Here is a 17,530-nt window from a genome sequence, read left to right as displayed (position 1 = left end):
TCCGTTGTCCAGCCCAGTGGCTTGCCGTCAGCAGAAGCCTCTTACCAGTCTGTGTCCAGGCCCAGTGGCCCACAACTAGGACAGGCCCTTTACCCATCTGTGTCCAGGCCCAGTGGCAAACCAGGACAGGCACTTTTCCAGTCTGTTCAGCCCAGTGACCTGCAGTCAACACAAGCCTCTTACCAGTCTGTGGACCAGTCCAGCAGCCAAGCCCAATCCAGCTCACAGTCTGTGGACCAGTCCAGTGCTCTGCAATCAGCACAAGCCTCTTACCAGTCTGTGTCCAGACCCAGTGGCCCACAACTAGGACAGGCCCTCTTCCAGTCTGTTGTCCAGCCCAGTGGCTTGCAGTCAGCACAAGCCAGCTACCTATCTGTGGTCCAGCCTAGTGGCCCACAACCAGGACAGGCCCTTTACCCATCTGTATCCAGACCCAGTGGCAAACAAGGACAGGCCAGCTACCCATCTGTGGTCCAGCCTAGTGGCCTGCAGTCAGTACAGGCCCTTTACCCATCTGTGTCCAGGCCCAGTGGCCCACAACTAGGACAGGCCCTTTACCCATCTGTATCCAGACCCAGTGGCAAACAAGGACAGGCCAGCTACCCATCTGTGGTCCAGCCTAGTGGCCTGCAGTCAGTACAGGCCCTTTACCCATCTGTGTCCAGGCCCAGTGGCCCACAACTAGGACAGGCCCTTTACCCATCTGTATCCAGACCCAGTGGCAAACAAGGACAGGCCAGCTACCCATCTGTGGTCCAGCCTAGTGGCCTGCAGTCAGTACAGGCTCTTTACCCATCTGTATCCAGACCCAGTGGCAAACAAGGACAGGCCAGCTACCCATCTGTGGTCCAGCCTAGTGGCCTGCAGTCAGTACAGGCTCTTTACCCATCTGTATCCAGACCCAGTGGCAAACAAGGACAGGCCAGCTACCCATCTGTGGTCCAGCCTAGTGGCCTGCAGTCAGCACAAGCCTCTTACCAGTCTGTGTCCAGACCCAGTGGCCCACAACTAGGACAGGCCCTTTACCCATCTGTGTCCAGACCCAGTGGCCCACAACTAGGACAGGCCCTTTACCCATCGGTGTTCAGGCCCAGTGGCAAACAAGGACAGGCCGTCTACCCATCTGTGGTCCAGCCTAGTGGCCTACAACCAGGACAGGCCCTCTTCCAGTCTGTGTCCAGGCCCAGTGGCCCACAACCAGGACAGGCCCTTTACCCATCTGTTGTCCAGCCCAGTGGCTTGCAGTCAGTACAAGCCAGCCACCAGTCTGCGGACCAGTCCAGTGCTCTGCCATCAGCACAAGCCAGCTACCTATCTGTGGTCCAGCCTAGTGGCCTGCAGTCAGTTCAGGCCCTTTACCCATCTGTGTCCAGACCCAGTGGCAAAAAAGGACAGGCCAGCTACCTATCTGTGGTCCAGCCTAGTGGCCCACAACTAGGACCGGCCCTTTACCCATCTCTGTCCAGACCCAGTGGCCCACAACTAGGACAGGCCCTTTACCCATCGGTGTCCAGGCCCAGTGGCAAACAAGGACAGGCCAGCTACCCATCTGTGGTCCAGCCTAGTGGCCTACAACCAGGACAGGCCCTCTTCCAGTCTGTTGTCCAGCCCAGTGGCTTGCCGTCAGCAGAAGCTTCTTACCAGTCTGTGTCCAGGCCCAGTGGCCCACAACTAGGACAGGCCCTTTACCCATCTGTGTCCAGGCCCAGTGGCCCACAACTAGGACAGGCCCTTTACCCATCTGTGTCCAGGCCCAGTGGCCCACAACTAGGACAGGCCCTTTACCCATCTGTGTCCAGGCCCAGTGGCAAACAAGGACAGGCCAGCTACCCATCTGTGGTCCAGCCTAGTGGCCCACAACCAGGACAGGCATTTTTCCAGTCTGTTCAGCCCAGTGACCTGCAGTCAACACAAGCCAGCCACCAGTCTGTGGACCAGTCCAGCAGCCAACACCAAGCCCAATCCAGCTCACAGTCTGTGGACCAGTCCAGTGCTCTGCAATCAGCACAAGCCTCTTTGCAGTCTGTTGTCCAGCCCAGTGGCTTGCAGTCAGCACAAGCCAGCTACCCATCTGTGGTCCAGCCTAGTGGCCCACAACCAGGACAGGCCCTTTACCCATCTGTGTCCAGACCCAGTGGCAAACAAGGACAGGCCAGCTACCTATCTGTGGTCCAGCCTAGTGGCCCACAACTAGGACCGGCCCTTTACCCATCTCTGTCCAGACCCAGTGGCCCACAACTAGGACAGGCCCTTTACCCATCGGTGTCCAGGCCCAGTGGCAAACAAGGACAGGCCAGCTACCCATCTGTGGTCCAGCCTAGTGGCCTACAACCAGGACAGGCCCTCTTCCAGTCTGTTGTCCAGCCCAGTGGCTTGCCGTCAGCAGAAGCTTCTTACCAGTCTGTGTCCAGGCCCAGTGGCCCACAACTAGGACAGGCCCTTTACCCATCTGTGTCCAGACCCAGTGGCCCACAACTAGGACAGGCCCTTTACCCATCGGTGTCCAGGCCCAGTGGCCTACAACCAGGACAGGCCCTTTACCCATCTGTTGTCCAGCCCAGTGGCTTGCAGTCAGCACAAGCCAGCCACCAGTCTGTGGACCAGTCCAGCATTCAACACCAAGCCCAATCCAGCTCCCAGTCTGCGGACCAGTCCAGTGCTCTGCCATCAGCACAAGCCAGTTACCTATCTGTGGTCCAGCCTAGTGGCCTGCAGTCAGCACAAGCCTCTTACCAGTCTGTGTCCAGACCCAGTGGCCCACAACTAGGACAGGCCCTTTCCCCATCTCTGTCCAGACCCAGTGGCCCACAACCGGGACAGGCCCTTTTCCAGACTGTTGTCCAGCCCAGTGGTCTGCCCTCAGCACAAGCTCATTACTGGTCTGTTCACCAACCAGGACAGGCCAGCTACCAGTCTTTGTCCCAATCCAGTAGCCAGCAGCCAGCACAAATCCACTACCAATCTGTGTCCCTGCAGCCTGGATTCCAGGTCTTTTCTGTGTCAGAGCAGTCAAGTTATGGGTCTCATTCCAGTCTTGGTTCCCAATCTTTAGAGCAACCTAATAATGTACCTCTCTCTTCAAGCTATGAGTCTGTGCAGTCTTTCAAGCCTGGCTTTCAAGATCCAGCACCTCCTCTCTCTCAGACTACTCTCAACAAGCGTTCATCTCAAGGCATACTGAGGTTGTTGCAACAAGTGAAGTCTTAGTTGCTTGCTTTGCTGCTGTTTCTTAATTTGGTGTTTTTGAGAAATAAATATCTTGTAAAATAGGTTTGTGTTTTGGTGTTTACTGGGAAGTATTTTTGCTGCATTAACATGACTTTTTTTTTTTTTTTTTTTGGTTGATCTCAAAAAATGGATGATTCTAAATGCAGATGTAAATGGTCTAAAATGTTTTGTATAGGCATTTGACTTGCTTTAGTGTTGTAAATGGCCACTGGCATTTACAAATATTAGTAAAAGCAACAGCGTGAGTCTTATTGGAGGGAAATAACTTTTTAAACTAATACACTGAGTAGGCTACACATTGATATAATGGTTCACTTGTCTGTTCCACATTCTTCCCTTACAGAACAATTTTATATGGGAATATAATGCAATATTACATTATACATTACCATATATGGGGAAATTAGTGCTTTTTTTTTAATATATGCATTGGCCATGAGTGGCTACAAAAATATTTAAATGAAGACCAATCGCATTACATAGCTTTATCCTTTTATTGTGTAAATGTATTGCACATGTTCCCATATAAATGTGAAACTTGTACATGCATATATACACTCATGGAATGAGTTACAATCAGTGGTTACAATGGACTTCTAGTTCCCAGCATGCTTTGCTTCTGATTGTTCAAGAGTAAATGTTAAAATGAAGTGCTATTTCATGTGTTTTGCTCAATATTGATATGGGGGGAGATCTGTTAAAAGTTACATCATTTTGGAATTGGTTTTCTGGTATGTGTGAGTTTTTAGGGTAATTGTGCTGAAGAGTAGAGCCTGTGGTTAGGTTGACGATGGGCTGAACAACATAAGACTATAATAACTTTATTTAAAAAGTAACGGCTGTGAACGCTATAGCACAGTGATAGTCTCTTTAGTAGAAACTTTAGTACATGCAGGTGTGCTTTTGTTAACTAACTTGAAAATATGAAAGATTTAAAATGTAAATAATTATAAAATATAAGAAATGTGTTACATAATATATTTTACCAGTTACAGTCCATACAATTGTCTCAATCAGCATCCAACAAGAGACAGACCTTTGTCTTAACTTGAACTCTGCGTACAAGTCCATGTTCATCTTGTACTGTTTTGGTAATTCTTCCCATTACCCATGCATTTCTAGGTGCTAATTTTACCTTCATCCATTTTTAATGTCTTTGAAGCTCTGGTAAATATTTTTGAATCCATCTCTTCCAAAAGAGGTTGGCAATGTATTGCACCTGCTTCCATCTCTTTCGTGCATCGAGGTCTTCCTTTTGGAAGAGTCCGTGAGGCAAAGCAGAGTTTACCATCATCAGCAGCAAGTGATTAGGTGTGAGAGCTTCTAGATCATTTGGATCATTAGAGGGTTATGGGTCGATTGATCAAGATAGCTTACACTTCACAGAAAAATGTGTGAAGACCCTTCTCATCTAGGTTTTGAACCTGGCATTGAGAACTTTCTTAATGGAACAGATTATACACTCCCATACTCCTCTGTGGTGAGATCCAGCTGGAGGATTGAACATCTATGTTATGCTGTGTTGAAGCAAGATGCTTTCTATTTTGAATTTTTTCCATTCTTGAATTTTTCTTGATCAGCCCCAGTAAAATTAGATCCATTGTCCTTTCTATAACCTGACTCCTCCTTGCTATGAAGCGTCAGAGTGCATTGATAAAGGTGTCTGTATCTAAGGATGATGCTACCTCTGTGTGAACAGCTCTGCAGGCCAGACAAGTAAAGATGATACCATAGCGTTTAACTTTAGTCCTTTTACACTTGATCTCAAATGGACCAAAGCAGTCAGCTACACATCTGGTGGTTCATCTGGAAGAACTCTATTTCTGGGTAAGTCTGCCGTAATCTGTTGACCTGTAACACCATGTTGCCTATGGCAAGTTGTACGTCTAGACAAGATTCTTTTTATCAAAGAATTGGCATTGGGAATCCAGCACTTTTGGTGCAATTTAGATAGAATATAGTTGCATCCATTATGACCTGTTTCTTTGTTGATTTCTTGCAGAATCAGATCTGATATTCTGTGATCCTTTGGTAAGATGGCTGGATGTTTGGCTTCTATTGGCATGTATACATGACCAATTCTTCCACCAACACAGAGAATTTTGTCTTGAAGTACTGGACATAGCTTGATTATGTGACTTCCTCCATTAACAGATTCTTGCCTTTGCAGTGCAAAGGTTTCTTTATGAAATTTCCTTTGCTGGCAGTACTTGATGATTGCTAACTTGGCTTGCTGAAGCTCATCAACTGTGAGATTCTTTCCCCAAAGTGTCTGTTTGAGGTTCTCTCTGTGTAAGACTAAGTTTTCTTTTTCTTTTGAAATGGTTTGGAGCTTTTACTCTGAGTAGCAAAGCTACAGCTCTTTTTAAGGATTTCCAAGAAGAAATTGTGTCGTTTTTCTCGTTCTCCATTACTGTTATCAGATTAACAATGACATTTCCTTTCCCAATCTCAGGGTCTGCTGCATTAAGCTCCTTTAAGTTACAAGTATTCTCTGGCCATTGTTAAGCTGGTTTGGTGATGAAGTCACTGTCCAAACCCAGGCTTTGTTCTGCATAAAGGCATCAATGCTTTGGCCTCTTGAGACGCATTCTGCAGTATTTGACTGAGAGCTGAATTGTCACCATTGGGACACTCTGGAAGTTGGCAGTATTGCTGCTATCCTATTGGCCACAAACGTCCGGAATCTTTCTCATTGGCAAGGTACTTAAGCACTGCTATCAGCCCAAAACACTGATTCCTTTAGTGGCAACTGCAACTCCCTTTTTAACATCTGCTCCATATGCACAGCTTCTTTTGCCCTTTCTTTCTGGAAATTGTACCAACGTGGCAGTACTGTTGATAATCCATTTTGTTAATTTGAATCCCCCTGCTTGACATACTATATGGCAGTTAGATCATGGTATAGAGAAATGGCTTGATCAACAGAACTGACAGATTTCAGGCAGTCATCAACATAAAAGTTGTGTATTATGGAACTTACTACGACCGCATCAAATTGGTGATCATTGTCATCGGCACATTGTGTCAGGGCATAGTTAGCACATCTTGGTGATGGTGATGATGTGGCACCAAACAGATGTACTTTACTCCTCTAAAGCTTGGCTAAGATCACCATCAGATCATCACAAGAATCTAAACAAGTCAGCATCTTCAGAGGGAACTTTTACCTGGTGGAACATCGATTCCACATCTGCCATAATTGTCACAGGCTCCTGGTGAAATCTCATGATTTCCAACTCCAATTAGAGTACTGGTCAGGTCTGGTCCTTGAAGAAGTTGCTGAATAAGTATAGACAGCATCAGTGATTTTAATGGCTTCTATTTGCTTTGGCGCAATGCTCGCATCCAGTGTAGGCAAATGTCAGCAACTAAGTGACTGAACGGTGGGCGGGGCTTATGGTGCAATGATGTAAAAATATTCGTCGATGTCCATTTTTTGGGTGAACTAACCCTTTAAGCTATGAAACTTGCAGGATGTTTTAATGGAACAAAGACCTCTTATATATCAAAAGATCAAGGAAAATCTGATTTCTCATGACCCCTTTAATCACTAGTCAATCACAGAAAAAATATAATTGCAGAAGTAAAAACAGTCTCTAATTTCAGGGGCATCATTATTGAGTATCGAGGACTCAGTAGAATCCAAGTTTATCCTTCAGAATTTGGAGATCATGCAGGATGGAATCAAATCGTTCTGGATTGGCATGCACCGCAGTCATACGGGTTAGAAACGTACTTAATCCAGACAAACAAAATACTCAAAATGATCTCAGAAGCACCATCTGACCATCTGTGTATGTGTGTGTGTGTGTCACAGGTGAATGGATGTGGATTGATAATACGGTGGTAGATTACACAAACTGGAAACCCCGGATGCCAAATGAAGCTGGTTATTGTGTGGAGGTCCAGTCGAGCACTGGAATGTGGAGTACTACAAACTGCAATGCTTACAGACCTTATATTTGCAAGACTGCAAAAGGTTTGTTATCCAAGCAAATGCAACTTTATTTGTTTATTTTCTCCATTCAGTTTAATAGAATAGGCTACCTTTCGTTAACATGTATAAAAATGTCTTTATATTTCAGTTATACCACCAACAGAGAAACCATCATTACCACGTATGCATCTACATTTCATTAATTCAAATTAATTATAATTAGCGCTGTCAAAGTTTACACCTTAATTCATAACATGAATTAAATATTTAATGCTGTTTCATTTTGCAGTCGCTGTGGTAGAAGATGCTCCTCATGGCTCTGCGGGCATCGCAGTTGGGGTCGTCTTGGTCATAATTGCAGTGGCAGGGCTTGCCACATTTCTGTTTCTAAAGAGAAGCCCCAGGCCTGTGTTTGGAGAGTGTACGTTTGACAACAGACTCTATATCAACTCTGACCTGACACGGCCTCCTGCCACTATTGACACAAAGGGACTTGTCGCCAACATCGAACAGAATGAGCATGCCTAACACACACACACACACACACACACATACACACAGTACTCCAACTGCCTGAAAGTCATTTTGGAGCTGATAATGTTGCACTGACCCAGATAGCACATCTTCAAGAGCACTTCATCTGGAAAGCATCTATTGTTAAACATCTTTTAAAAAGCAATTTTACATATTTAGAAATATTTTGAACATTACAGTGTTCATCACAAAAATGTAACAAGACATTCTAATCCAACCGAGAAACAATTGAACCCATTAGTTCGCAAAATGATTTGCCAAAATGAAAAAATGAAACACCACTCGTCGGCTGGTCAAAACTGTAAATGCGACGAGAACACAGCCCCAAACATGTATAATGACATTTTACAATTAAATGCAAATGTTTTCATGAAAGTGTATCTATTAAATGTAATCTACAAATCATTAAATATCATTAAATATAAAGTGTGTGTATAATGTGTTCTTTTATTAATTGTGAAAGGCAATTGTTTTATAAGAAAGGTAAATGAAGATCAAACTTGTAAAAAAAAACTATATAATATTGTTATATAACAAAGGGGGCGGGGCCATGTTGGGCTGCTTTAGAGAAGAGGAAGAGTTGTTGTAGTAGAGTGTTGTTGACATGCCGTCATTTTACGCCGGACTGCTTCACAAACGAGGGTCAATTCAACACAAAAGATGAACATGACGGCACATGCTAGTGGATGAGTTGAATCAACTCCACAGCAACTACATCAATTTATCCACTAAGCATTCAGAAACGTCTAAAAGTTGTAACTTCTTCCTGAGTCTCTCCATCAGTGTCGACTCCGGTTTGAACAATGTAAGGCTGAACACTTTCCTCATTTTGGCTGCGTGAGATTCTCCAGCTTTGTTGTTGTTGAGCTGTTAAAGCTCCGCCCTCTTCTGGAAAGGGGGCGGGAGCAGCAGCTCATTTGCATTTAAAGGGACACAAAATAATCTGTGGGGTATTTTGAGCTGAAACTTCACAGACACATTCTGGGGGAACCAGAGACTTATATTACATCTTGTGAGAGTTGCATTATAGGTCCCCTCTCAGCAAATGTAAAAAATAAATACAAATGAATTAATAATGAATAATGAATTAAAAAGATGTATCAAATAGACAAATACATTGTGAGTGACAGTAGTGTAAAACGCAGGTGGCTGGAGAGAACGCGCACGACAAAGGAATAGTAACAAAATTTACTGTAATCATGAATGCAGGAGAAATACACATTACAGAGGACAACTGAGATAAAGAACAAATTAAGACAGCTGATAATTAAAAGTAACTGAAAGATTTTATGTTTAACGTATTGGTCTCAGCATTGAAGGAAGGTAGACAGAGGGTCTTTTGTCTTCTGTTGAAGCTGTATTCTATACTATAACTGTGAGGGACTCGACATGAAGGCAAGATGGAATCCAAATGCTGGAAGTTTAATAAATATCAGCAACCAAATCCAATACAACAGGCAGAGACGTAGTCAATAATGTAGGCAGAATAAACAGTGACAAGTAATCAGTCCAAACAGGCAACCATGGCAAAAACAATTTCCAAAAGGCAAAAATCCAATAAAGCAAGCACAATGGTCAGTAACAAAAAGGCAATGAAACAGGCAATGAGACACGGTTGGTAAGGCAGTGAATAACTGGCAATACTTCGCAAATTATCAGTGGAAATGCACCCCTGCGTTCCAATGTCCATACTATCCATCCTAAATAGTATGTGAGATTAAAAAGTGTTAAAAACTACAAAACATGGCGGATATACACGATCGATGCTGAGAGATTTGAGTGACTGATAATCAGTTTAACCTGATAGAAAATATATATTTAATGTTACCCGTGTTATTTTTCATCTGCAAATACCAATGTGGACTTTTATAAAGATCCGAATGGCCATTAACTTTTAAATGCATCATTATGCATTAATATGAGGGGAGTTCTCCACATGAAAGACCCGCGACTGCAGATCAACGTGCTGTATTTCTCTCTGATACGGTAGGAAATTAACTAAATGAAATGTGGAGGATGTAAGATGACTGACAGGGCAATTTACGGTGACTGGATGCAGCAGAGAGAAAAGACGCGATTGTATGACGTGTTAGTGTGTCCCAAAGCTTGTCTACTCTTTTACTACACACTCAAAAGTAAGTACTTTTTGTTCACAGAAAGCGTACATACTTTTAGGGTTAGTATAAGTAGGCGAATTGGAGCTCAGCACATGTCTATTTATACAGGAGTGAAACAGGAAGTAACCAACGAGCAAAAGTTCAAGTTAGTATTCAGGAGAGGGCTCCCTCCAGTGGCTGGATGAATGAGTACCAGCCTCATCCATTACAATGACATCTGGATTTCTTTATGTACCTTTATGTCCTGCTGTTAAATCATGCAATATATTGATCATTCATAGATAGGGAAATATATTTTCTTTCCATAAGGGTTATCTCTGCAAAATAGCAATAGGCTACTATGTACATAATTGAATTTTACAACACTTTATGTTAGTAGCTCTCTTTATAACATTGGGTTTAAGGTCCCTTGACTCTGGACACTGACTCTGTGCAAACCTTTAACTGAAATTTTCCCCACATGTGTAGTTTACAGAGTTATCTTGAACCTTCAGTTAAAACTAACTAACTTATTTAATATGCATTAACATAGCTGAAACCATAACAGGCAAATGTTGGATGACAATAATTAGGAACCACAGTTTCCACAAATCCCTTCACTCGCTTGGGATGTTCTCTTTTATTCAGGATGGCAAGGGCAGTGACTGTAATATTGAGCATATTTTGCATTAGTAAACACGTATTTATACCGATTTCATCAGGCTGTGAAAATTCTTCAAAAAGAACACAAAGACAGGCCTTCTCAGCTGGCATAATTGCATGTCTTGCGTCATCAGAACAGGGTGTTCAACGCACCACCGTTTCTGTTTAAAAAAACGTTTTGTCAGGGCTGAATGTGGCCCAGATTACTGCTATAAATCTTATGAACAGTCAGCATAATACTGCTCCCTAAAATGTATTCTGACTTCAAATAGAATCAAAATTAATGTATTTTAATTAATCCCAAAAAGCAGTATGTGTGCTGTCTTTCTGTTCAGAAATCATAGTACTAAAAAAAGGAATGAAATGGCAGTTGTCGTGATCAGACACTGGTGACACCTGAACCTAATAATTGAGTATTACATGTTCCCATGACAACTGATGGTCAGGAAACAATTGGTAAATGGCAGTTCCTGACACTATAAAAAGTCAATTTTACCATCATTAGTGTGTGCTGGGGTGCAAGTATGTTTTTATGATTTTGTAGTGGTATTGCTGAGGTGGTAAGTTGCTGATTCTAGGCTGGACATGGAGGGTACCGCTATCCGACTCTTAAGGTATGATGTTCAATGTTTGTTTTTTTACTTGTTCTTTAAAGCAAGAAGTGTCTAACAAGTCTTTTTTTATTTCAGTTTTTCTCTGGCACTTCTCAGTCTCTGTGTCCATGGTGATATTGGAAGTGGTAAGGTTTACTCAGGCAAATTCTATAATTCCTGTTTGTTAACATGTCTGGTTTGTTAACATGTGTCTTTTTTTTTTTTTTTCTTAGTTGCTGGCTTTGTCAAGATTGGAGGTTATCCTGTATACAATGAGGCTGGTCTCCCCATGCAGGATGTGAAACCACAGAGTTCCTCTAGCTGGTATGGCCGTGAGCATGTATCGGATCCTGTTAGTCTTCAAAGATCTAAGAATATCACTTACAGTGCTGCACAAGTTAAGGGTGTGTATAGCAGTGTAAGCTATAATCCTCAAAATGGCTCTTCTGGTTTTGGACCAATTACTAATTCGTATAAGCCTGGTTCTGACTCTGATGCTAGAAGTCACATTCAAGGATCTCTAATGTCTTCAGCTGGTAATGGCAGTCTTGTACCCATTGCAGTTACCACAGAATCAGAAAGTATGAGCATTGAGTCTCTACCCAAGCCAGCGCAGATCAACTTTCAAACTTTAGGGCAGTCTAGTAGTGAATCTGTGGCATCTAGTAGCCAGCAACTAGTGGAGACCAGCTCCCAGTCCAGTGGCCAATTGGTGAACGTCCGCTACCAGTCTTCAGTGCAGCCCATTGTCAAGCCTCATAAAAGTAGACTTCAAGCTGGTTCCAGGTTATATTCTGGTACCAGGCCAGTGCAGACTTCAAGTTCCACTTTTTTTAAGCCTTTGCAGCAAAGTGAGTCTTCACAACCCAGCTATCAGTTAGGACAAGGCCGCTTTGGTTCTGGACTTGTGCCATTGCTCAGTGGGCAGCAAGTAGAGCAGTCAAGCAATGATTCCACAGTTCAGCCTAATGATGTGCAACTAGCGCAGGCAAGATACCAACCTGTGGCCCTGCTCAGCCTCCAACAATCATCTCAAGCCAGCAGCCAGAACTTGGAACAGGTGGTCTCCCAATCTGTGGACCAGTCCAGTGATCTGCCATCAGCGCAAGCCAGCCACCAGTCTGTGGACCAGTCCAGCATCCAACACCAAGCCCAATCCAGCTCACAGTCTTTGTCACAGCCAGGTGTCCAACAACCAGGACAGGCCCTCTACCCATCTGTGTCCCAGCCCAGTGGTTTGCAGACCCCACAAGGCAGCTACCCATCTGTTGTCCAGCCCAGTGACCTGCAGTCAGCACAAGCCAGCCACCAGTCTGTGGACCAGTCCAGCATCCAACACCAAGCCCAATCCAGCTCACAGGCTGCGGACCAGTCCAGTGCTCTGCCATCAGCACAAGCCAGCTACCAATCTGTGGTCCAACCTAGTGGCCTGCAGTCAGCACAAGCCTCTTCCCAGTCTGTGGACCAGTCCAGCAGCCAACACCAAGCCCAATCCAGCTCAGAGTCTGTGGACCAGTCCAGTGTTCTGCACTTAGCACAAGCCTCTTACCAGTCTGTGTCCAGGCCCAGTGGCCCACAACCAGGACCGGCCCTTTACCCATCTGTGTCCAGGCCCAGTCGCCTGCAGTCAGCACAAGCCTCTTACCAGTCTGTGTCCAGACCCAGTGGCAAACGAGGACAAGCCAGGTACCCATCTGTGGTCCAGCCTAGTGGCCTACAACCAGGACAGGCCCTTTTACAATCCGTTGTCCAGCCCAGTGGCTTGCCGTCAGCAGAAGCCTCTTACCAGTCTGTGTCCAGGCCCAGTGGCCCACAACTAGGACAGGCCCTTTACCCATCTGTGTCCAGGCCCAGTGGCAAACCAGGACAGGCACTTTTCCAGTCTGTTCAGCCCAGTGACCTGCAGTCAACACAAGCCTCTTACCAGTCTGTGGACCAGTCCAGCAGCCAAGCCCAATCCAGCTCACAGTCTGTGGACCAGTCCAGTGCTCTGCAATCAGCACAAGCCTCTTACCAGTCTGTGTCCAGACCCAGTGGCCCACAACTAGGACAGGCCCTCTTCCAGTCTGTTGTCCAGCCCAGTGGCTTGCAGTCAGCACAAGCCAGCTACCTATCTGTGGTCCAGCCTAGTGGCCCACAACCAGGACAGGCCCTTTACCCATCTGTATCCAGACCCAGTGGCAAACAAGGACAGGCCAGCTACCCATCTGTGGTCCAGCCTAGTGGCCTGCAGTCAGTACAGGCCCTTTACCCATCTGTGTCCAGGCCCAGTGGCCCACAACTAGGACAGGCCCTTTACCCATCTGTATCCAGACCCAGTGGCAAACAAGGACAGGCCAGCTACCCATCTGTGGTCCAGCCTAGTGGCCTGCAGTCAGTACAGGCTCTTTACCCATCTGTATCCAGACCCAGTGGCAAACAAGGACAGGCCAGCTACCCATCTGTGGTCCAGCCTAGTGGCCTGCAGTCAGTACAGGCTCTTTACCCATCTGTATCCAGACCCAGTGGCAAACAAGGACAGGCCAGCTACCCATCTGTGGTCCAGCCTAGTGGCCTGCAGTCAGCACAAGCCTCTTACCAGTCTGTGTCCAGACCCAGTGGCCCACAACTAGGACAGGCCCTTTACCCATCTGTGTCCAGACCCAGTGGCCCACAACTAGGACAGGCCCTTTACCCATCGGTGTTCAGGCCCAGTGGCAAACAAGGACAGGCCGTCTACCCATCTGTGGTCCAGCCTAGTGGCCTACAACCAGGACAGGCCCTCTTCCAGTCTGTGTCCAGGCCCAGTGGCCCACAACCAGGACAGGCCCTTTACCCATCTGTTGTCCAGCCCAGTGGCTTGCAGTCAGTACAAGCCAGCCACCAGTCTGCGGACCAGTCCAGTGCTCTGCCATCAGCACAAGCCAGCTACCTATCTGTGGTCCAGCCTAGTGGCCTGCAGTCAGTTCAGGCCCTTTACCCATCTGTGTCCAGACCCAGTGGCAAAAAAGGACAGGCCAGCTACCTATCTGTGGTCCAGCCTAGTGGCCCACAACTAGGACCGGCCCTTTACCCATCTCTGTCCAGACCCAGTGGCCCACAACTAGGACAGGCCCTTTACCCATCGGTGTCCAGGCCCAGTGGCAAACAAGGACAGGCCAGCTACCCATCTGTGGTCCAGCCTAGTGGCCTACAACCAGGACAGGCCCTCTTCCAGTCTGTTGTCCAGCCCAGTGGCTTGCCGTCAGCAGAAGCTTCTTACCAGTCTGTGTCCAGGCCCAGTGGCCCACAACTAGGACAGGCCCTTTACCCATCTGTGTCCAGGCCCAGTGGCCCACAACTAGGACAGGCCCTTTACCCATCTGTGTCCAGGCCCAGTGGCCCACAACTAGGACAGGCCCTTTACCCATCTGTGTCCAGGCCCAGTGGCAAACAAGGACAGGCCAGCTACCCATCTGTGGTCCAGCCTAGTGGCCCACAACCAGGACAGGCATTTTTCCAGTCTGTTCAGCCCAGTGACCTGCAGTCAACACAAGCCAGCCACCAGTCTGTGGACCAGTCCAGCAGCCAACACCAAGCCCAATCCAGCTCACAGTCTGTGGACCAGTCCAGTGCTCTGCAATCAGCACAAGCCTCTTTGCAGTCTGTTGTCCAGCCCAGTGGCTTGCAGTCAGCACAAGCCAGCTACCCATCTGTGGTCCAGCCTAGTGGCCCACAACCAGGACAGGCCCTTTACCCATCTGTGTCCAGACCCAGTGGCAAACAAGGACAGGCCAGCTACCTATCTGTGGTCCAGCCTAGTGGCCCACAACTAGGACCGGCCCTTTACCCATCTCTGTCCAGACCCAGTGGCCCACAACTAGGACAGGCCCTTTACCCATCGGTGTCCAGGCCCAGTGGCAAACAAGGACAGGCCAGCTACCCATCTGTGGTCCAGCCTAGTGGCCTACAACCAGGACAGGCCCTCTTCCAGTCTGTTGTCCAGCCCAGTGGCTTGCCGTCAGCAGAAGCTTCTTACCAGTCTGTGTCCAGGCCCAGTGGCCCACAACTAGGACAGGCCCTTTACCCATCTGTGTCCAGACCCAGTGGCCCACAACTAGGACAGGCCCTTTACCCATCGGTGTCCAGGCCCAGTGGCCTACAACCAGGACAGGCCCTTTACCCATCTGTTGTCCAGCCCAGTGGCTTGCAGTCAGCACAAGCCAGCCACCAGTCTGTGGACCAGTCCAGCATTCAACACCAAGCCCAATCCAGCTCCCAGTCTGCGGACCAGTCCAGTGCTCTGCCATCAGCACAAGCCAGTTACCTATCTGTGGTCCAGCCTAGTGGCCTGCAGTCAGCACAAGCCTCTTACCAGTCTGTGTCCAGACCCAGTGGCCCACAACTAGGACAGGCCCTTTCCCCATCTCTGTCCAGACCCAGTGGCCCACAACCGGGACAGGCCCTTTTCCAGACTGTTGTCCAGCCCAGTGGTCTGCCCTCAGCACAAGCTCATTACTGGTCTGTTCACCAACCAGGACAGGCCAGCTACCAGTCTTTGTCCCAATCCAGTAGCCAGCAGCCAGCACAAATCCACTACCAATCTGTGTCCCTGCAGCCTGGATTCCAGGTCTTTTCTGTGTCAGAGCAGTCAAGTTATGGGTCTCATTCCAGTCTTGGTTCCCAATCTTTAGAGCAACCTAATAATGTACCTCTCTCTTCAAGCTATGAGTCTGTGCAGTCTTTCAAGCCTGGCTTTCAAGATCCAGCACCTCCTCTCTCTCAGACTACTCTCAACAAGCGTTCATCTCAAGGCATACTGAGGTTGTTGCAACAAGTGAAGTCTTAGTTGCTTGCTTTGCTGCTGTTTCTTAATTTGGTGTTTTTGAGAAATAAATATCTTGTAAAATAGGTTTGTGTTTTGGTGTTTACTGGGAAGTATTTTTGCTGCATTAACATGACTTTTTTTTTTTTTTTTTTTTTGGTTGATCTCAAAAAATGGATGATTCTAAATGCAGATGTAAATGGTCTAAAATGTTTTGTATAGGCATTTGACTTGCTTTAGTGTTGTAAATGGCCACTGGCATTTACAAATATTAGTAAAAGCAACAGCGTGAGTCTTATTGGAGGGAAATAACTTTTTAAACTAATACACTGAGTAGGCTACACATTGATATAATGGTTCACTTGTCTGTTCCACATTCTTCCCTTACAGAACAATTTTATATGGGAATATAATGCAATATTACATTATACATTACCATATATGGGGAAATTAGTGCTTTTTTTTTTTAATATATGCATTGGCCATGAGTGGCTACAAAAATATTTAAATGAAGACCAATCGCATTACATAGCTTTATCCTTTTATTGTGTAAATGTATTGCACATGTTCCCATATAAATGTGAAACTTGTACATGCATATATACACTCATGGAATGAGTTACAATCAGTGGTTACAATGGACTTCTAGTTCCCAGCATGCTTTGCTTCTGATTGTTCAAGAGTAAATGTTAAAATGAAGTGCTATTTCATGTGTTTTGCTCAATATTGATATGGGGGGAGATCTGTTAAAAGTTACATCATTTTGGAATTGGTTTTCTGGTATGTGTGAGTTTTTAGGGTAATTGTGCTGAAGAGTAGAGCCTGTGGTTAGGTTGACGATGGGCTGAACAACATAAGACTATAATAACTTTATTTAAAAAGTAACGGCTGTGAACGCTATAGCACAGTGATAGTCTCTTTAGTAGAAACTTTAGTACATGCAGGTGTGCTTTTGTTAACTAACTTGAAAATATGAAAGATTTAAAATGTAAATAATTATAAAATATAAGAAATGTGTTACATAATATATTTTACCAGTTACAGTCCATACAATTGTCTCAATCAGCATCCAACAAGAGACAGACCTTTGTCTTAACTTGAACTCTGCGTACAAGTCCATGTTCATCTTGTACTGTTTTGGTAATTCTTCCCATTACCCATGCATTTCTAGGTGCTAATTTTACCTTCATCCATTTTTAATGTCTTTGAAGCTCTGGTAAATATTTTTGAATCCATCTCTTCCAAAAGAGGTTGGCAATGTATTGCACCTGCTTCCATCTCTTTCGTGCATCGAGGTCTTCCTTTTGGAAGAGTCCGTGAGGCAAAGCAGAGTTTACCATCATCAGCAGCAAGTGATTAGGTGTGAGAGCTTCTAGATCATTTGGATCATTAGAGGGTTATGGGTCGATTGATCAAGATAGCTTACACTTCACAGAAAAATGTGTGAAGACCCTTCTCATCTAGGTTTTGAACCTGGCATTGAGAACTTTCTTAATGGAACAGATTATACACTCCCATACTCCTCTGTGGTGAGATCCAGCTGGAGGATTGAACATCTATGTTATGCTGTGTTGAAGCAAGATGCTTTCTATTTTGAATTTTTTCCATTCTTGAATTTTTCTTGATCAGCCCCAGTAAAATTAGATCCATTGTCCTTTCTATAACCTGACTCCTCCTTGCTATGAAGCGTCAG

General features: G+C 45.7%; 1 protein-coding gene across 1 annotated transcript; it reads left to right on the top strand.

Annotated features, from left to right (window-relative positions):
- Positions 1-6,841: 6,841 nt before the first annotated feature.
- LOC137031114 (macrophage mannose receptor 1-like) lies at positions 6,842-8,096 on the top strand. Its single transcript, XM_067401764.1, has 4 exons — positions 6,842-6,954; positions 7,049-7,210; positions 7,317-7,349; positions 7,458-8,096. Exons 1-4 carry the CDS (start codon positions 6,903-6,905, stop codon positions 7,694-7,696), a joined length of 486 nt encoding a protein of 161 aa, XP_067257865.1. The 5' UTR covers positions 6,842-6,902; the 3' UTR covers positions 7,697-8,096.
- Positions 8,097-17,530: the final 9,434 nt, after the last annotated feature.

Source organism: Chanodichthys erythropterus, chromosome 11 (genome assembly GCF_024489055.1).
Source record: "Chanodichthys erythropterus isolate Z2021 chromosome 11, ASM2448905v1, whole genome shotgun sequence".
NCBI lineage: Eukaryota > Metazoa > Chordata > Actinopteri > Cypriniformes > Xenocyprididae > Chanodichthys > Chanodichthys erythropterus.
This window is presented reverse-complemented; position numbering and strand designations above follow the sequence as displayed.